Source organism: Rutilus rutilus, assembly GCF_951802725.1.
Source record: "Rutilus rutilus genome assembly, chromosome: 5".
Taxonomy (NCBI): domain Eukaryota; kingdom Metazoa; phylum Chordata; class Actinopteri; order Cypriniformes; family Leuciscidae; genus Rutilus; species Rutilus rutilus.
This window is the reverse complement of record NC_140213.1, coordinates 4942936-4963806: the sequence shown is the minus strand read 5'-3', so window position 1 is coordinate 4963806 and position 20871 is coordinate 4942936. Positions and strand designations below refer to the sequence as shown.

Sequence of the window (20871 nt, the reverse complement as noted above, 5' to 3'; positions counted from 1 at the left end):
AGTAAAATGCTTGTTTGAGCTGGTTTTACTGAAAGCAACTTGCACTGACATATCTTAAAATATGTCTCAAGATGCACATCAGTAATGTTTGTTTCTAAAGCATAAAAGCTACTTAAAGTCCTAATTAAACTAATGCCTAATCCTGGCTTAATCTAAGCCCTGTCTGTGAAACCGGGCCAAAAAGGTACAACTACCTTACCTTCCCCTAAAAGGTGCATATCAGTACCTTAGTGTAGTACAGGTGAAACTTTAGTATCGTGCAAAAGTTCCTTTATTTCAGTAATTCACAAGGTGAAAGTAATATATTATATAGACTCATTACATGCAAATTGAGATATTTCAAGCCTTTATTTGTTATAATTTTGATGATTATGGCTTACAGCTTATGAAAACCCCAAAATCTCAGAAAATTACAATATTACATGAAATCAATAAAAAAAAAAAAGGATTTTAAATACAGAAATGTCGGCCCTCTGAAAAGTATAATCGTGCATATGTACTCAGTACTTGGTTTGAACCCTAACCTTTTAAGTTGAATTACTGAAATAAATGAACTTTTGCACGATATTCTAATTTTTCATGTTTCACCTGTAATACGTACCTTGAGGAACTACTATGAACCTTTTAGGGGTAAATAAGAATCTTTTTTCTGGCAGTATTCTGCTCATCCTTGACTAGGAGCATTTTAAGACATCATAAAAATGCCAAAAACTTATAAAACAGTCAGTGTACAAGCTGTTCTAAAATACTACCCAGGGCAATTTAGATTCATCAATGCATAATATTTTTTATATTTTACTTTAATAAATATCAAAACATTTTCAATAGTGTCACATTTATATTTTAGGAATATGTATATTTAAAATAACGCCAAAGCATGTATGTGAGAAGTTTGTTTTTAATAAGAAGAGAACATAACAAACAATAAGAACATACCATGAAACGATCAACCAAATAAAGCAATATATATATATATATTAAGACACTTATCTTTTAAGCCCAATGGCCAAAAAGCTGGGTTTAAATAAAACTAAACAGTACAAGAACATCAATTCTGACCTGCTTTCTTACAAAATGCAAGAATTTTGTTTATGATATGATGGCTTGAGACAACGTTTTTATTATTAAAACGGCTTTCAAATCTCTGAAGGAGATTTTCAAATGACGAGATCTTACAAAAATACATCATGGCAATATCACTAGGGTCTGTATAATTTGCTGATAAAAAGGTAGTTACAAAAGCATTTTTGTAACAAAACAGTCCCACCCCTCCCCAACAGGGAAGAACAGAGAGGTCACTAGTGCAAAGTATTGTATGGAAATGGCCCTTAGTGCATTGTCTGCTGATCTGAGTAAGAGCCGAAGCATGAGCTGAGCTGAGCAGAACATGTGGCAACCTGGAATAACAGTGAAAGGTCTCTGACATCTTTTTCGTGAACGTCATTGCCAGTATTTCTAAAAAAAAAAGGGAAGTCTGGAAAACAAACAGCTGGATTTACCACAGTTTAATCCATCTTTGTCAAACTTTTATCTCTTTATATATATATATATAGCCAACTTAACACAAAATTCTTCAGAATATACAAAATGACTTCATGGCCAAGAGTAAAAAAAAAGTAATTCTTCAGTTTCTCTAAGGGACAAGCATAACGATACACACTCTCCTTACAAGCGCACTGTGTGTTAGTGCGCGTCGAATGAACATGCGTTATGCTGTAACACAAAACAGGAGAGTTTCCCTGTAACACAGTAACACCTGCTCACAGCAGTAACCTGAACTCAAACGCTTCCGCAATCATGCTCACGTCCTCTTATTGTCACATTGTTTACGTAACTTCACAACACAAAATCATACAAGATATATTAAATTCTTCCCTTCATAAATAAATGCCTGACTCCTGCTTCCCCAAAAACAGTATATACATATGGCATCATTTTTATACATCTTCTGTGTTACATCCGAAACCAAAATGTTTAGTTCCTGAATATATGTTAGTTAAATTAGTTTCTGTAAAGTAGCACTGGAACTCGTCCCTTGGTTCTGGTGAAAGCATTTCACTCTTAAAAATAAAGGTTCTTTATTGGCATCTATGGTTCCATTAAGAACCTTCAACATCCATGGAACCCTTTCATTGCACAAAAGGTTCTTTCTTCACACTAAGGGGGGAAAAAAAAGGTACTTTTTAAGAAACGTTCACTGAAAGGTTCTTCGGGGAGCCGAAAATGTTTCTTATATGGAATCACTGCGAAACCCCCCTTGTGGAACCTTTATTTTTAAGAGTGCAGGAAACGTAGTTATTGATGGCAAAGCAAGCTCTTGAAGTTGAAGATGTCCTGCCATTAAGAGTCTGTGGAGTTCAAACGGCTGGTCAGCACATTAGGATGCATTAAGGACAGACCTGCTGTAGAGGGTCTGGTAATACGCACCAGAGTCAATGGCGGACGGACCAGCGCTGTCATAGATCTGTTTGGCGGCCATGGGAGAAGATGTGGTGTAGCTGTTGTAAGCCATCACCTGGTCCTGGTACGACTTGAGGTCCATCTTCTGCTCGTTGGACATGAGATTGGTGATGGAGAACGGATGGTTGAAATTGTAGTGTGGGTCCATGGACTTGAGGGGGTCGTTCTGCAGGTCCAGGTGTTGCATCGGGCTGGCCAACAGGTGAGGGCTGCCGCCCATGCCCTGAGAGTGCAGGTGTGAGCCGGACGGGGGCATTGAGGAGGACACCGAAGACGGGATCGGCACTGGCGAGGTGTGTGAAAGGCTGGGAGCCTGAGACGGGCAGTCCATCTGCACCAGGCTCCTCTGCTGCTCCTCCGAGGCTGATCCGGCATGGGAGCTGTCGGAGTGGGCAGAGTCGGCACCTTCGGAGCCGGTGGCGGGACTGTGCTCCTCCTGCATGCCCTCACCGCTGTGCCCGCCCTTGCCACCGCCATCCTGGGATTTCGTCGAGCTCTTCTTCCCAGACTTTTCCTCGATCTTGAAGCGCTTCTGCCGACGCAGGTAGCAGCCGTTCTCGAACATGTTCCCGGAGTTGGGGTGCAGCGCCCAGTAGGAGCCCTTTCCGGGCTTGTCGGGCGAACGCGCCACTTTGACGAAGCAGTCGTTGAAGGACAGAGAGTGGCGGATGGAGTTCTGCCAGCGCTGCTGGTTCTCGCGGTAGTACGGGAACAGATCCATGATCCACTGGTAGATTTCGTTGAGGGTTAGCATCTTGCTGTTGGACTGCTGGATCGCCATCGTGATGAGGGATATGTAGGAGTACGGTGGCTTGGCGTGGGTTAGAGAGCGACGGTAGGGCTTTGGCATCTCCTTAGTCCGGTTAAGAGAGGTAGGGGAGGGGTAGCTGATCTGGGACATAGGCTGGCCCATGCTTTGGTAATGCGAGAGGGGGCCCAGCGAGGAGGCAGAAGAGCCCAGCTGGGTCAGAGAACCGGGGTTCAGAGAGGAGCCTACAGGGGACAGGCTCATGTGGTTGGGGCCTCCACCCATGCTGGCCAATGGGCTGCTGTTGAGACCTGAGCTGGGATAGCCCATATTCATGCTGGATGCGGAACAGGCCGAGTTCAGATTGATGTAGCTGTTCAAGCTGCTCACTGAGTTCATGGCGCTCGGAGAGGAATACATCTAAAAGAAAATAACACATGACATTAATATTTCGCCTTCAATTCGCCATCAACAATAAAATAACTATAAAACAAAATCTAACAGTTTATAAACACACACACAAAATTAGAATATAACAGTGTTTCACCTATAGGCTTCTATATCATATAAAGTTATTGCCATACTACAATATAGCCTAACTTTGTTATATTCTATGTTTCTGTTATTACAAAATAATTTGTATAGAATTATTTAAGTATAGTGTAATTTAATTGTTTTATAATATATATATATATATATATATATATCCTTAGTCCGGTTAAGAGAGGTAGCTATATATTTTATTTCATTTTACAATATGAAACGAATTTTCAGTTAAAAACGCACTATTGTGCGATTTTAACCGTCGGTGTATTTAAAACTCTTCAGCAATCTTAGAACGAGTCTCAAAAATAGAATTAAATACAAAGAAATACTACATAAAAAAACTATTATAATTACATTTGTGGCGCAGGGTTCGTGGTCACAAAATAGTTTTGGCCAGCAATAACACAACAACACAAGTTTGAATGTAAATGTTATTTAAAAAAAATAACATTTTAAAAGAATGCTGAATGTTATGAATGCTGCTTTATGAATAAACAATTATCTATTTTACCTTCTAGCCTATTGGTTCCACTGGCATGTAAAACGAGTGCACGAGAATGTAACGTACAATTAAAATCGAAATCTAATCGAAAACTAAATGACGACTCTTAAAAATAGCCTAATATATTCAATCAATAAAATAATAGTAACATGCGAACATCTATAACATCGTTATAGATAATTTTATTGTCCTATTTAAAAGTAACATGTTATTTCGAATTCTATCTATCTATCTATCTATCTATCTATCTATCTATCTATCTATCTATCTATCTATCTATCTATCTATCTATCTAATTCTTGTATGAAAAAATATATTGAAGAGTTTTGAAGAAAACTGAAGACTATCTATCTAATTCTTGTATGAAAAAATATATTGAAGAGTTTTGAAGAAAACTGAAGACTTTCCAGAACTTACTTCGCTTGCCTCGCTGTAGAAAGAATTCCATTCCGGAATTTCATGCGATTCCATCTTCACGGAGCTCAACATCCCCAAATAAAGTTGTAACTCGAAAGAAAGTGATCGGACACTAACCGTGTATTAAATTGTCCCTCAGTTTTGTTTTTCTCAGCGGTTTTGTTAAAAAAAAAAAGAAAAGAAAAGAAAAGAAAAAGAAAAACGTCCCACAAGACGACACGCTTTGTAATTCCACGTAATATTACGGCATGAACTGTAATAAAAAGTTTAATAAAGTTATGCTCGTCTGTTGTCTTCAGTCCCGTAGATCAATCAGATGGTTTCTCATGATTGGGTAACTTAGTTGACTCAGTTTTTTTGTGTGGCAGGACCCGTAAACATTTTCAAGTAATCCTGAGAAGTCCAAACGAGAAGCTGTCGTGGAGTCTGTGTCAGGTCTCTGTGGTGAGTCCCGTAGAAAAGCCTCACCTCGGGCTTTAAACGCGCGCAGGTGAGGGAGGGGCCGCGCCACGGGCCCCGGGACTCAGGAAGACTCCCTAAAGGTCTCTCTTGCCCCCTGCTGTTCTGTATATTGGCCTGCCGACACATCCATCTCAATTGTCATCCCAGACAACTTCAGGCCTAGAAAGAAAATGAATAGAAAGAAATGTAGAAGTTTTTGGGCCTCTGCTGTAACTTAAAGAAGGATGGGCTTAATATAGAATTTTAGATAGATAGATAGATAGATAGATAGGTCGTTTTTCTTTCATGACTGATGACATGCGAATCGTCTTGTTTTTGATTTGTCGCTCATTTGATTCCGTCATCAGTGATGTGTTCAGGGTAAGCTCATCAGGGTTTAAACTCATCACGCCGGGGTTCCACATCAGTAATCTGAGGTGCCAATTTTAGAAGTTGTTAAATCCCCTCGGCTATCACTTTCACGTCGGTCACAGTATAAGCGAAGGACGATGATTAATTCTCCAGATTTAAAAAGATGATCTCATGCCGTCTTTTCTCAAACCCGAGGACATGCACGTTCGTTGAGTGTGGAACTAAAAAGCAAAATACAAGAGAATCAAAATACACTGATTTGATTGTAAAGGCGCTACAGAATGAAAGTCGAAAATACACTCTTAAAAACAGAAATGCATTTTTGGTTCAAAGACACTTACAGTGAACAGTTCTTAAAACAACCGTTGTATTAGTGTGAAGAACATTTTAGTAATCTAGACAATCAAATGAACAAAGATAGGGCCTACATTTAAATAAACGAAGATAAAGATAAACGAAAATATTCAGAAAATGCAGTATTTGTAGCATAATGCTGCATTTTCTGAAAATGTTCGTTTTAATTACAAATATATCTGTGTTCATTTGATCTTATTGGCATTATATTCTTTTTAATTAGCCTCTATTTTTACATATAGCCAATATGCTAATTATTTTGTTTCAAGCAAATCGCTTTTGTTTGCGAGTTTAGCCTTCATTTTCCTGGACAAAAGCAGATTGGAATTTTGAAGTCTTTCCATAAATTTTCAATGTGAACATCTGTGAACTTTTCCTGGCTTGAAATGACCCGTGAAGATGCGACTGTATATGTGAATACACATCTGTTGTTAGGCGCAGACAGGAACATCACAATGTCAATGCATTTCCTAATGGCTAATGAATGGAGATGTAATTGATCAATTGGCGGGGGGTCGACGGGATTAGGAGAGACCTGACCCCCAAAATGCAATTTATGAGATGTTCCCACAACAGTCCATCTAAAAGAGTTATTAGCTATAACTAGAATTAATCACAGCATCTCTTTCTTGATTGGCCAGTTGCTCTTAATTTCATGATCGCTTGCATTAAATCAGATGGGACTTTCGACAGAGAAATTTCAGCAAATGTTTAGCCTACCTGTGGATGCACATGATCCAGAATAATAAACACCTTGTAAAGAACTTGCAGGCTGGTCTGTCCAGTGTTTGGCACGCTTGAGATGGTGTATTGGCGAACACACATCTGAACATCCTCCTGCTGTCTCTGCGCTTCTCATGCAATGCAGCGGCGCATCGTTCATTAACACCTCTATAATTGGATAACAATAGCCTTAATGGGTGACGCTAATGGAGGAAGCAGAATATTAGAAACGTGTCTTAAGGCTTTTGAGTCATTAATGATAGTCTAACTGGTTGAAAATACGAAGACATTCACATGGAAGCCTTCAGATGACAAGCAGACTTCAGACAAGGAAGCTTTCACCCTAAAATATATTAGAAAAAAATACAAAGAACAATATTTATCGTAAATTACTATAGTTAGGCCTATATGTAGGCTGTTTGGATAAGTGTACACTGATAAAAATGATTTTGTGGTGAAGTAAATACTACAGAAAAAAAAAATAATTTAGCCTACATGAAAAAGTTAGTTCAGGAAAAAGTAAAAACAAGTAAATTCTGTATTATTACTCAGTTGAAGCGTGAAGAAATGAAAGCAACTTTTCTGACTTTGGTGTTCCCATCATGCACTGGGCCTTGAATAATTAATGAGGTTAATTTTTCAGTTTTCCAGCTGTATTTACACTGTTTTATCATTGCTTTTGTTGTTGGGATTAGTAACTTGCCATTTTGTGACATTTAGAGTCCATTTTCTACGTTCCATTTTTTTATGTACAGAAGACTGAACATTCGGGTTTTTTTTCTGAAATCAAAGAATCCACTGACCACCCTTACAAAAAGTTGATTCAAGTGTGCTATTACTTCTTTTAAACTATTCTACTCCGAAATATAGCCTACTTAAAAATACAGTATTGACTTATACTGACAGAAACAAAGTATATTTGGCCTACTACACATTCTTTTGATCGAGATGTAGGCCTACTTAAAAGTAAGTGGATGTGTGGTTGTTTACTCTTTTGATGTACATACTGTCTAATAAACTTAGCTAATTCCTAATTCTGAGTATGTGAAATTTATGTGAAAGTAGTGTACATAGGAATTTACTTCAAATCTACTTAAAGTACAGTTAAAGGTATATTTATTAATAGGCCCTTCCTAAATACGAACAAAGTACTTAAAGTGCATATATATATATATATATATATATATATATATATATGTGCGTGTGTGTGTGTTTAGTAAGCTATAATGATGTTAGGTTCACTTAAATAAAACCTACAAGTATACATGCAGTATAAAACTACTAAACTGAGAGTATACTTCAAAGTGTAGGCTACTTTCATAAACTAAAAAAATGTGCTACAAGTATTTGAGTATACATACGTACCTATGCGTTCTATAATAAAACTGATGCGTCATAATAAAATTATCCTATAGTATAGGCTATTTTTTTTTTTTTTTGTAAGGACAATGGTTTGCCAATCATTTTGCTGATGCTGCATATTCTATTCGATTCTGTTCTATAGAAAAGTATATCTGTAGAATTATACAGAACGTTTTTTTAGGTTTTACACGTTGCAAAATGCATTAAAAAGTTAGAAATGTTATTGTTTTAAAACTTAAACCAATGTCCCTATTGTGTTTTTTTATTTATTTATTTTTTATATAGATTCTAGTTTATACAGACTTTATAAACAGTGTCCAGTCCCATGACTTGCTGGACACTAAATTGGCTACTTTTTGTTTCACATTTCATTCCACCGCTTATCAACTGAATCAAGTGTTTACTAAACAACCCGATCGTTCTCGTTCTGTCGCAGTGTGTTGGGAGAACACTTCCATCTGCTGGACAGAGGTCAACATTACAGCAAAGAGCGACCATGACAAAACCTCCAGACTTTCAGTGTTCATTTAGAATCATTGAGATCCTATTATAGTTTTATTTTTATATTTTACGGTTTAATTAGCCATTATTTAACGCTTTATTTTTATTATTTAACATTTTATTTATTTATTACATGTCTATAGTTTATACTCAGTTTTATTTTAGTTAGGCTAGTACATCAAGATAAACTAAATGAAAATGAGATTTTCCTTTTTTTTAAAAAATATTTAATATTGTCAAACATAAGCATTTATTTCAAGTAAGAAAAATGTTGTTCACACTTTAGGTAACCCTGCCTTCAAGCAAATTGACAATTACCTGTATATTGCAGTGGGTCAGAGGTTTGATAACATTCAAAGTGACCTGGTTTAACAGCCAACTAAAACATCATGTATGTCCGAAAATACTGTAATGTTCTTTCCCCACACAAACACCGCAGATAAGCTGACTGTAAGAAAGCACACATGTTCCAACCTTGAACAGTTTCTGAATCTCCACTATAATAAACAACCCACACAATCACACTTTCATAGTGATCGATTCAAAGTCCACCTTTTACTGGGTCACACCGTTTCCACACCGCGCTGGGCAGTTTCCCAAGTTTACTATGCTGTAAAAAATGATTTGCCAGTTAACCTAAAACTGTAATTCAAGTAAAAAAAAAAAAAAAAGGAAATAATGAATTACCGAAAAACCTGACAACTTTGGGTTACATCAGTGGAAGTCATCTGAAGGGTTAAATCAGCTCACTTTCAGTCTAGAATACAGAAACTCAAGATGAACAAGCTATAATCTCACTGCAGGACATATTCAGATGTTTAAAAACAATTATGAACTATATTGAAGTGCTGCATACCACCTATTAAAAAAAATTGGGAATGTTGAATAGCATAAACACTGTAATCTCCAACCAAATTTCAGGGTCAATGCTTAGCATTATCTGCAGACTTCTGCCAGAACTTGCATCACACAAAAACAACAGTCTGAGAGTTTGTGAAAAGTCAATCTTTTAATTTAAATACAATTTAAGCTGTAACATAAAAGCCGATTAAACAGAGGTCTTACAGAACAGTACTTTGTGCATTTATATATTTCGTCATATATTTTTCAAATGTCAAAAAACAAGACTGAAGATTTGTCAAAACAATATGTAGAACCGAACCAACAATCTGGTCCAAAATATGTTTGGGTTTGTCACCGTTTATTGGACTACCTGTCTAATATACGCCGGCTCTTCCAAATCTTTCATCACTTATGTGAACACAATTGTCATAAAGTATGTCTTGTAAAAACTAAAAGAAAAAACACGTACTTATATATAAAAAAAAAAACAGAGTGGCTCTGTTGTCGTAATATTAAACTAGTCATCGCCTCCAAGGGTTTAAAAGCCAATGGGTTACAATAGAAAATATAGCGATCTGCTTACTCGTAATAAAAATCTATCGTGTGTGTCTACCCATAAAGGGTTCAATAGAAGTTCCCAATGTAAAACGTTCCCCCATATCCGTCCGTGTAATCTGACGAAAGCCACAAAAATATGTTATAGCATCATATGATACGACAATATTCAGCATGTCTATCTTTGGTTTTCTATTCATTCAAAGACTTAGTGGTACATAAAGCAACATAGTATCAAATCTAGAGATTGCACATCTATAACCATTGAAAGGGATAATTCTGGTAACAATCTACACGGAGTAAAAAACATAAAGATATCTATTATACATATCAAGAAGCGATTTGAAGGAAGGGCTTTTAGCACTTAGTAATATTCCTGGACTATCGAACAGTTTTATGCAGCATATACAACAGCAAACGCAAGAGCGGGCCTGAAGTCGGTGCAGTTCTGTGATTGTGAAGGAAGTCGCCTTTTGCGAAACATGCTTCCCGCTGTACAATCTGCATCTGTCAGGTGGTTTTGTAGCACATTCTGGGAAAATCACTGTTCACCCCCCACTGGATCTGTGAAATGTGTTTCTATCTCGTAGTAAATACCACACGGTATACGTGGACCTGGTTTCGCTTTGCAGGACTGGAAGTTCTTGAATTGACGGGGGGCCGACGAATCTAAGAGTCTGAAATAAGTGCTGGAGGGTTTAAAACATGGGCAACGGCTGCGTTCTCCTCGGTCGTGGCCGAGAGAGAGAGAGAGACGGTGAAGGGAAGGAAACGGAGGAGGGCGAGAGGGGTGGATGGAGGAAGAGGATCTGCCCACCAGCAGTCGTCGTCTCTCCAGAGCTGTGGGCCACTCGATCACAGCCGCCATCTTCAGGGCTCAGGATCGCAGCTCCCTCAGGGTGAGCTTTGCTTCTGTTGGGGAGGCAATCATATAAACACGTTAGCATATAGATGTCACATTGTTTATGTTATGGATGATATACACGTGCACTCAAAAGTTTGGGGATGGTGAAACGCAACGTTTTTAAAATCAAAAATACAGGAAAAAATCTAATATTATTGTTTTCTATCGTCAAATATAGTGTAAAATGTAATTTATTCCTGTGCTCAAGAAACATTTATTATTATTATTATCAAAACAACGTAATATTTTTGTGGAAACCTTTTTTTCAGTTCACTTTTACATGGAAATCTTTTGCAACATTAGAAATGTTTTAACTGTCACTTTTGATCAATTTAATGTGTCTTTTCGGGAAATGATCTGACCTGCTTCTGGCCGTTATGGGTCTCTTTCCTTCTTCACCTTCACATCTCCTGCCAGGATGGTGGAGATCTCGCCTTGCATGAAGGCCCAGGGCACGTTGGAGCCCACGAGGGGGCACTTCTCCCCGCTGGGGCAGTACACCTCGCTCCCTGAGCCCTGTCCGCGGATGAAGTTTCGGGTGCAAGGGAAGCAGAACTTGTGCCCGGGCACCGATGGACACTGGACGAAGTGTGTGTCCTCCAGGCGCTCGTGGCAGATGGTACAGCAGAGAGGGGCTCCTCCTCCTCCGGCTCCTCCTGAGCCTTCGGCTCCCATAACGGCGCTCTGGTCCACGAGGGGGACGGTGACGGTGGTGGTCGGCCCTCCTGAGCTACTGCCGGCCGACGGTTCCCCGTTGCGTGACGCTAGCCGCCGCTGACCGCCAGCGGGCGAAGGACTGGTGCTGTTCTGCCGGCCCGCGTTCGCGGAGTGGCTTCCGCTGCTGCCCGGAGCATCTTTCGGGATGGCGGTGCCAACGTTGTCGGCCACACTCATGAGAGCAGTGATGGGCGAAGGGTCGCTACTGTGGGTCTCTGGAGGCTGTCCTGCGCTGGCCAGCGATGTAGCGGGCATGTGGCCGGGGATGCCAGGGTACACGAGGGACCAGTGCTGGCGGATTTCCTCTGAGGTCATCCTCTCGGCGGCTTCCGGCTCGGGCGAGGCTTTGCGCCGGCGTACTCTCGGCTGCGTGGGACGGCTGATGTGGCAGAGCGCGGTGGGCAACATGGAGCAGCTGGCGTCCAGGTACGACTGCGGGAGGGCGTCCGGGGCCGGCGCGTCTTTGAACGCTCGCACCGCGTCGCTGAAAAGCTCTGACAGGAGACGCCAGTCGCCGGTGCCGTGCCTTTTCTCATACTCCACGTACTTGTAGCCCGAGTTAATGACCTTGCCAGTGTCTTTCTGAGAGTCGTGGAACATCTGCTTGACCAGCGCCAACACGCTGGAGAACACGTTACCGGACCCGCACGGGTACTCGACGAAAACCTTCAGCTCAAACTCGACCATCAGCTTGGCGTCGAACGCGAACACCCTCCCCACCAGGCCGTGGTCCTTCTTAAAGCGGACGTTGAACGGGGTGCAGCTAGAGAGGGTGTGCAGGGCGTCGCGCATGTGTTTGGGGCGTCCCGGCCATTCGTCCGTGCGGTTCCTCACGCTTTCGGAGAGCTCGGCGAGGGCTTCGGCGTTCCTCTGCTTCTCCTTGATCTCCCTTTCAAACTCAGGGCTCATGAAAGACGCCACACCCACATTCATCCCCATGCCCATTGCCTGTCTTTTACTGATCTCGTTCAACATGGGAGCAGAAATGGTCAAGGGGGCGCCACCGGCTCGGGCGTTCAGACCAGGCATGGCGGTCAGCAGACCATGAGGGGCTCCGACAAGCCCCTGCGCCATTAAACTGGGTGGCACAGCCCCCACCAAAGTCCTCCTGGCAGTAGGACTCTGCCTACTAACCTCAGGCGGACCACCATCCTCCAGTCTAGGCAGCCCGTTGGGCAGCCTGCCGGACCCATACTCTCCCCTTCCCCGCTCATATCGCTCGGAGGGCGGTCTACCGGCCTCCATAGGACCCTCCTTACCAGCGGGACCGTGTTTACCGGCGGGCTGCGGACCCGGAGATCTGCCGTCCTGCATCACGTGTGTTCGCTTGAGCTGCCGCGCCGTGTCGATGAGCAACTCGATTCTGTCCGCGCCCTCGTAGTTCACACAGCCTCTGCACACGGCCTCGCTGAAGTCCCAAATCATGGCCCAAGGCATCTTTGGCAGGTCGCAAAGGTAGCACCATTGCCGCCTGGAAGATGCCTGCGAGGAAGAGGACATATTTGATAGGCCCTCGCGATCTTGCGTTCTCAAATCCACCCTGAATCTCTTTCACAGTCAACCTCCGAGCGTCTGCGGTCGACGGTTACCTCGTTACGGACGACTATATACAACTGCGTCGGATTTTGTGTCATTCAGAATCGAGGTGTTTGATGTTTCTGCCAAGTCGCCTGGGCCGCAGAGTTTCTCCTGGAAGACGTTCCGAAAGTTACGCAACTCTGAGCCGTTGAATTCTGGGAAGTGTAGTTTTGTACAGCTGGACGCGCGCTTCACTCGGTAGTGCTTTTGCCTGAAGGAACCCCTTTTATTTTTTTAAATAAAGCCCCCAGATAGTTGTGGAATAGAGGCATCAGTCATCACATCATCTTTTTATTGTTAGGCTCACTTTATATGTAAAATAATTTATTTAATTATATTTATTGCGGAAAAATAATTTGTATGTAATTATTGTATCATTATTTTCTCGCCTTTTTTATTTATTTAAAATATATTTTATATAATTTATTTTATTAGATTTATCTCGAACTATACATATTGTATAGTTCGTTTTTTGGGGGGGGGAGTATGAAAACATAATTGTAATGAGCATTGCTTAGTCAAATAAAACTTAACCACGCTAGCAATATGGATTGCAATATGTTCTTGCAAAAAAAGGTTATTCGACTGCAATTCCCAGTTTACAAATGGTTAACGTCACGTCCGCTATTCCCAACGACGTGTTTCAAAAACTTCCGGTGTTATATTACAGAAATGACGTTCCACGTTACTGTTGTGAGCGCTGATCTTCTGTTGTTTACTGGTTTAACTATTTGATTCTGTTTATAAGATGATATATAAACTTTTGATTTCTAAAGCATAACGTTAATAATGTTTGAAACGCCTTTTTTATTTTTAGCATGAAAGTCGTCTAAAGAACCTTATTTTACTTGAGTTTTAGAGTTTAGTTTATATTTGCTGTGCGCAAACTGTAATCACTTTTTTGTTTTGTTTTTTCAAATTATAAACAGGAAATGACAGAACAGTCTATGCAAATATACTGGTTGAATAAATAATTATACAATACACAATATCCTCTCCAGGATAATAACAACATTAAAAGAAAGACAAAAAAAAAAAAACAGTGTTTTTGTGATTTATTTTTTTTGCCTTCTTTTTGTGTGTGAAGTTATAGTGCTGAATGTTCATTTTGTGCTGTCTGTGGATCAAGATCCTTAGATTTCTCCTCCAGAATGGCAGAAGGCGGCCGGCTTGCGTTTGTTGATTTACAGTAATGCTTACAAACTGTGTACAAGCCTTGCGTGAGGAAGAGCACAGAGATGGTGCTGTAGTAACCTCCATATACAAGAAACTGTAAAAGAAGGGCCAAAATGCAGGTTTATACAAACATTCATTTCAAACCATGCATGGTTATTCTTTTACTCTCATGAAAATCTTTTAACCCTATAAATCCTACTGTTTTCATATTTTATACATTAATTTCTAAGGCCTCTGAATGATCAGCTTTGCTGGAAAACCTGTTGCACAAAATCCACTACATGCCGTCTGTCGTCTGATTGATAGTTTATACCTTTCTAGCAAGTAAAAGGTCATGGTTCACGTGTCTTTTTGCTGTGAAATAAAAGGTCTACTGATTTTTATAAAGTAAATGTAAGAATAACTTGTATATTAGTTATATTTCAAGATGATTACTGGACTGAAGAAACTTAGGTATACTTGATCAGGCATACAGCATTTTCTTTTTTTTCTTTTTTTTTTAAATCATGTTAAAATGTGAGTATCAAATAGGAAACATCAGGCTTTTATTTTTTTATAATATGTCTACAGGTTCAATAAACTGTTTGTTTTCAAGGGGAAACAAATCTGACTATTATTTCTTATGTTAGCCTTTACAGGGTTGAATTTCACTACAAGTTCACTATGTAGTGAGAGCTTACCTGTGTTGTAATGTCCAGTCCCAGGGCTGAATTGTCCACCACAACAGCAGTAAGTATAGTTTGAAGTGTAAGAGCAACAAAAGTGTTAATGCCAAAAGTTAAAGCATAACATTCCATAGAGAGGTTAAGTGCGATCTGAAACCTTCCAGCAAAAAGGGGGAAAAGAGAAGGACGTACAAGTTAGTCAAGGAGAAAACAAACCTACTTTAGTTCAGTTGCTGCCTTACATTTTTATTTTTTATTGTAATCATCTTGGCTGTATAAGCAAGTTTCAACTTATAACAAATTATATTAAACTGACTTATAGTATAGTAACTGGCTTAACTTATTTTTATGAGTTAAAAGATAATGTAAAAACGTTGTCAAGATGTGTTTTAATCATATATATTGTTTTTAATTAGTTTAATTTTATATATATATATATTAAACTAATTAAAAATATATAATATAATTAAGACATACATAATATATATATGTATATATACACTTATTATGTAATGACTAACTTACATTGTGATTGTGATGAGGAACATGTATGACGCTTTGAAGACAGCGTAGCCTGCGTAACACAGCCAGATATTGTTAGTGAAGCCCATGAGAAAGACACAGCCTGCCCCGATGGCAGAGAAACCCCCCAGAGAGAGCTCGCCCCACACACCCCACTGGACTCTGATATAACCCACAGAGAACGCTGCGGCTGCACCTGAAAGCAACAGTCACAACATCACTCACAATAACGCCAAATCTGGGAACAAAGAAGAGGCACAACAACGGAAGACGACAATTAAATCGGAGAAATGCATTTAGACTCATTTTTATTCTGTATGGTGCTCAGTACAAATTTCTGTTGCCTTTGTTTGAATGTTCTTGTCGAGACTTCAAAACTGGGAGACATTCTTTTCTTCTGCAATTAAAGTGACTAAACCCCTACTGTTGTAATTGCTTAAATTATCTTCCCCACACAAACTGGCCGTGCTGAATTCCTATGCAATCTGCATAACAATTACGCGTTAGAAGGCTTCTGCTCAACGCACGATGATTCGACGTATGGTTTGCGGATAAAGCAGGATTGGTTTGCCCATGGTTTCCCAATAGAGGCTTCACACATATGAGGGAACTGCAGGGGGTTCATGAGTTGATGAAAAGCTAATATTTCTATCGAATGTAAAAATGTATATATATAAATATAACTGCAGAATAAATTGAAATAAAACTAATGTTTTAATAGCACGCACAATTATCAAATCAAAGGCTGTGATTTAAAGCTAGGGTGTTAAGTAGGTTTCTGGACTGTATTGACTGGTTCTGACTTAATGCATCGGTAAGAATGCCCAAAAGTCCAATCACTGTTTTAATAGTAGGATCAAGCCATCAACATACTCAGTGCGGTGCATGAACAGATGGCGTAGGCAATGTTTTTAATAAACACTTTTTGTTATACTGGTTGAAACTCTATTCACATCCTGATAGCAATCAGTAGTCTAAATATTAAACAATCCACATATATCTTCTGTGGAAGTCTCAGGACCAAAAAATGTTTGTCCAGTTAATGCGTTTGGTCCGAATGCAATGATAGGATGCACCGTAATTCCGAGATGACAACCCGTGACGTTCTACCCGGAGCCGTTCACGTCCTCAGACTCGGATTTATGCATTTCTATGGCAGCACTATCAACGCTGAAATGAATCTGCAGCAGTTAGGTGGTGCAAGTCAAAGCTCTGTAAGTTGTTTATGTTCATTATAATTGTAATGTTATGTGTTTTGAGACATGAGGTAATTTAACGGCGTCTCTCATTACGCTTTGCAGACTCTGCTTCGAGAGATCATGTGGTTTGGAGGAGGAGTGGCTTTGGAGACGCTCTGAAGGGAGGGTGGGATCTCATGCTTTCAAAGCTAGCTTGCTATTGCTAGCCTCCCTGAAATTGCCTATACCCTACCTTTAATTAAATAAGCATATATCTCTGTTGTGCTGCGTGTTTCAGAGTGAAGAGCAGCAATATGTTACACGTGTGCACTTTACAGTGTTTCTAGAGTTGTGCACTAGGTTCACTTTATTTAGACATTTGCACAGTTTCCAATTTTTTTGTGGATCGAAGTTTACAGCATTTCACCAGTATTCTGCCAAAATAAAAATGTGAAGATCTGAATGTTTGAAAGCAGATATTTTAATAGCCTACATAAATAGGCTATTAGTATTGTAATTTGCAGTGTAAAGTAAAATAATTATTAGGTAGATAATTATCAAATATTCAGGAGCACGGTAATACACAGTTGTAATCGAAATTATGATTCCCCCATTGCAACGCAGGTTTATTGGCAAAATATACAAACTTTTAGCTGTTTGCAATGAACAAATCAAACAAAAGCAATGTTATAATGTTTATATGAATAATTGTCAGACTGCAGGAGTCACTAAAAGTTGCATTTTCAGTTGAATTTTTGGAAACCACTTTGTTGTGTTGAGCTATTTCAATTACTTTTGTTTGATTTGTTCATTGCAAACAGCTAAAAGTCTGTAAAGTTGCCAATAAACCTGATTTGCAATGGGGGAATAATAATTTCTATTACAACTGTATTTATAACATAATCTTAAAATTAGAGTTAACACAATATAATAATAATAATAATCTGTGCAGCCCTATAAATAAATACGTAGCCTACTACAAAAGTGGTAAGATATTTTATATCTTATTTGATTGATCAACATCAGAGAACCATGACCATGCAAATGTGTCACTACATTATTGAAATATTAACTTTGTTAAAGGGATAGTTCACTTTGAAATTAAATTTTGGTATGTTTTAGCTTACCTCAAGGGCATCCAAGATGTAGGTGTCTTTTTTTCCGCAGTAGTTTCAATTTTTATATTTTTAGGTCAAACCGTTCTTGTCTGACAGTCATATCATGCAGGTCTATGGTCACCACCTCAAAGAGCAAGCACAGAGTCCAAATTAAAACAATTCCCCATCGTCCAAATTAAACAATTCCCCATCGTAAGTACACATTGATGGCCTAAGACACGAAACAAGCGGTTTGTGTGAGAAAACAAACAGTATTTATATAGTTTTTACCTCTTGTAACACAGCCACGTCCAAGTGATCTGAGGGCGCAGGCGCTTCCTGCTGTGTGACGTGTGCGCAGACTTGTACATAGATATATATACACTAGATGCCGCCTTAAAGACATTCGTTCCAATGAACTGCCGTAGCCAAGGCGACATATAGTGTATATATCTATGCACCCTCAGATCACTTGGACGTGGCTGTGTTACAAGAGGTAAAAACTATATAAATACTGTTTGTTTTCTCACACAAACCGCTTGTTTCGTGTCTTAGGCCATCAATGTGTACTTACGATGGGGAATTGTTTAATTTGGACGATGGGGAATTGTTTTAATTTGGACTCTGTGCATGCTCTTTGAGGTGGTGACCATAGACCTGCATGATATGACTGACAGACAAGAACGGATTGACCTAAAAATATCAAAATTGAAACTACTGCGGAAAAAAAGACACCTACATCTTGGATGCCCTTGAGGTAAGCTAAAACATACCAAAATTTAATTTCAAAGTGAACTATCCCTTTAAGTTTGGGAACCTCTGGGCTAGGCATATTCTGATATTATTCCCTTTAAAGATAATGGCTTTATAACATTTGATAGTGTTTAATGGTAAATACAATCTTTGAGTTCAGAGTCTGATTCCACAACATGCCTCACCTACAAGTGTGCAGACGGCCTCCACTCCCCCATTATACACAGAGGCGGTGCTGGAGGGCTCAATGTGGTCCCACATCAGCTGGACGTAGTTGAAGACCTGTCCATATCCAGCTGTGGCCAGAGCCCACCAGAGGGACCACTGTACCAGACTTCTGGAGGAGTAGGTTTCTCTCAGACTCTCCCACATTTGTTTTCCGGAAGTTTTAATAATGTTTCCCCAAGCACAGCATCTTCCGGTAGCCTCCTTTTCTATATCCGTTCCTCCAACCTCGTTCAGCGTCTCCGTAGACACGTCCACCTTCTTCTTAAAAAACATTCCATTTTGAGGCATTGGCAGGAACAAAGAAACACAGAAAGCCACTGCCATTAGACCCAGCGTAATAGTGTTTATATGGAAGTAGCTTGTGCCAGCTAATGATATTAACAGCTGGCCTAACGTGGCTCCGAAGGTATAGCCAGTCAGCATGGCGCTGCGAACGAACCCCGTGGCTCGTTGGTAGCGTTCAGGAGGTATGACGCTGTAGATATATGAAAAATAGGCCACTTCGGTGGAGGTGACCATTGCAAAGTTGAACTGTAGGTAGGTCAGAGCGGGCAAGCTGTTAGCAAAACACAGAATTATATAATTTACGACAAGAAAAAGTCCTTGAACTACAATTAAAGGTTTGTATCTAAGCAAATCTGTCAGTAGGAAGACCGGGCAGAGCACTGCCAGATATGAGTACGTCCAGATAGGAAACAGGTAGTTTGTTACCTAGATGAGAGGAAAGAAGACATTTGAGTAAATTGCGTAACATACATTATTAAGATAAAACTGATAAGGCATGCACGTGCATGATTAAGGCATAGTCATAAATGGAGAATGTTAAAGCAGTCTATCATCTTATGAACAGTTTTAGCTTAATTTTGAGCTGCTGATATTTTAAACAGATGATTATTATTGCGATTATTACACCATATGTTATCTGAAAATGGTTTGTGCAAGGAAATCTGTTTTTAAGAGCTCCTATACATCAACCTTACAAAATCCAATCAATACGAGACAGTCATCCTTTATCATTTCTATTGTACTGGGAGTGTTTGCAATCCTAAATGCTCAGAAAAATTGTGTGTTTGTTTCTCACTGTTCACTGTAAAACAATCCATGAGAATGTCCTGGCAGAAAATGACCAGTACCTTTTCCGTTAAGTTTGCTGACCCTCAACCCTATAGCACAATGCAATGCATTTCAATGTAAGTTGAAATGTGAGTGAAACGACTGTGATAAATCAATGCGGAGAAATCCTTCATATTAACACAACATTGGCCCCTACTTTACAGTCGATTGTTGCTATATGTCTGAGCCCTTAAACAATCTCTAAGCCAATCTAAAAATGTAAACAAATCAATCCTCACCACTTCCTCTGAGATGTTTTTGGGTCCCACTAAGTAAGGTGTAAGGAAAGGCTCTGCCGGTCTGCAGTTGGCAAAGAAACCATAAAGAGAGAGTAAAGCAGTGGGGAAGACCCAGTCTGACCTCTTCATTTTCCTCCAGAAATTCATTCTTATATCTTCCTGTCTATGTGTTCACTGCCACAAGATTATGTCTCTCCTTTTAGGTCTAACTGTTGGTTTGTGTTTTTGCTGTGCAGTGTAAAGTAAGCCAAGTCCAGACCCTGAATCCCACGAAAATATCCTGTGCAATGCTGGTAACTGAACATATTTATGATGGAGACTTTGATCTGAGCTTCTACGCCCTAATTGTTGGTGTGTGAACATATGTGTGTGTTTTGACAAAACAAAGCGTCGATGACTTAACATTGTAATCATTTAACCAATATTAATGATTAATCATTGTTATCATTTAACCATAATATCCAATTTAATTCAATATTTTCATTTGTATAGCACATCGCAGAAAAAAACATGTTTCAAATAAATAATAATAAAATGAACAACAGGTAGGCTAGGCTATATTATGACCAGGTTTTAGTAGCTTGGTAAGATTCAGGAAAATTCATAGATTAGGCAATTGAGTCATCTGCAGTGTGACAATAATTATGTAGGCTAATATTTTTAGTAGCCTATGTCATAATGAGTTGGAAAACGTAAAATTATAAGATTTCTTTTCAACACGATCTCATGAGTAAATGTAATTATTTTATGTAGTGTTTATATCATATGAATTCGTACAATGCGATATGTACGGAAACGTATGTATTTTTATTTTTATTAATGCTCGGATAACACAGATACAGACACGAATAATTACCAGACCTTGCGCATGCGCAGT

At 39.5% G+C, this 20871-nt stretch overlaps 3 protein-coding genes across 3 annotated transcripts; all 3 read right to left on the bottom strand.

Annotated features, from left to right (window-relative positions):
• Positions 1-883: 883 nt before the first annotated feature.
• On the bottom strand, positions 884-5124 carry foxa3 (forkhead box A3). The gene is made up of 2 exons (XM_084408563.1): positions 4674-5124; positions 884-3628 (listed from the first exon to the last, which is right to left on the bottom strand). Exons 1-2 carry the CDS (start codon positions 4743-4745, stop codon positions 2378-2380), a joined length of 1323 nt encoding a protein of 440 aa, XP_084264689.1. The 5' UTR covers positions 4746-5124; the 3' UTR covers positions 884-2377.
• Positions 5125-9676: 4552 nt separating this feature from the next.
• irf2bp1 (interferon regulatory factor 2 binding protein 1) lies at positions 9677-13425 on the bottom strand. Its single transcript, XM_084410120.1, has 2 exons — positions 11091-13425; positions 9677-10736 (listed from the first exon to the last, which is right to left on the bottom strand). Exon 1 carries the CDS (start codon positions 12943-12945, stop codon positions 11104-11106), a length of 1842 nt encoding a protein of 613 aa, XP_084266246.1. The 5' UTR covers positions 12946-13425; the 3' UTR covers positions 9677-10736; positions 11091-11103.
• A 685-nt stretch (positions 13426-14110) lies between these two features.
• slc19a3b (solute carrier family 19 member 3b) lies at positions 14111-20258 on the bottom strand (the record flags this gene model as incomplete). Its single annotated transcript, XM_084409545.1, has 5 exons — positions 19995-20258; positions 18600-19353; positions 15390-15582; positions 14880-15021; positions 14111-14293 (listed from the first exon to the last, which is right to left on the bottom strand). Exons 1-5 carry the CDS (start codon positions 20139-20141, stop codon positions 14111-14113), a joined length of 1419 nt encoding a protein of 472 aa, XP_084265671.1. The 5' UTR covers positions 20142-20258.
• Positions 20259-20871: the final 613 nt, after the last annotated feature.

Excerpts from the sequence above, each read along its gene's own strand:
- foxa3 (XM_084408563.1), bottom strand. The coding sequence starts at position 4,745 with ATGTTGAGCTCCGTGAAGATGGAATCGCATGAAATTCCGGAATGGAAT. Across the intron at positions 3,629-4,673 it reads TCTACAGCGAGGCAAGCGAA|ATGTATTCCTCTCCGAGCGC; the intron begins GTAAGTTCTGGA and ends ATTTTCTTTTAG.
- irf2bp1 (XM_084410120.1), bottom strand. The coding sequence starts at position 12,945 with ATGTCCTCTTCCTCGCAGGCATCTTCCAGGCGGCAATGGTGCTACCTT.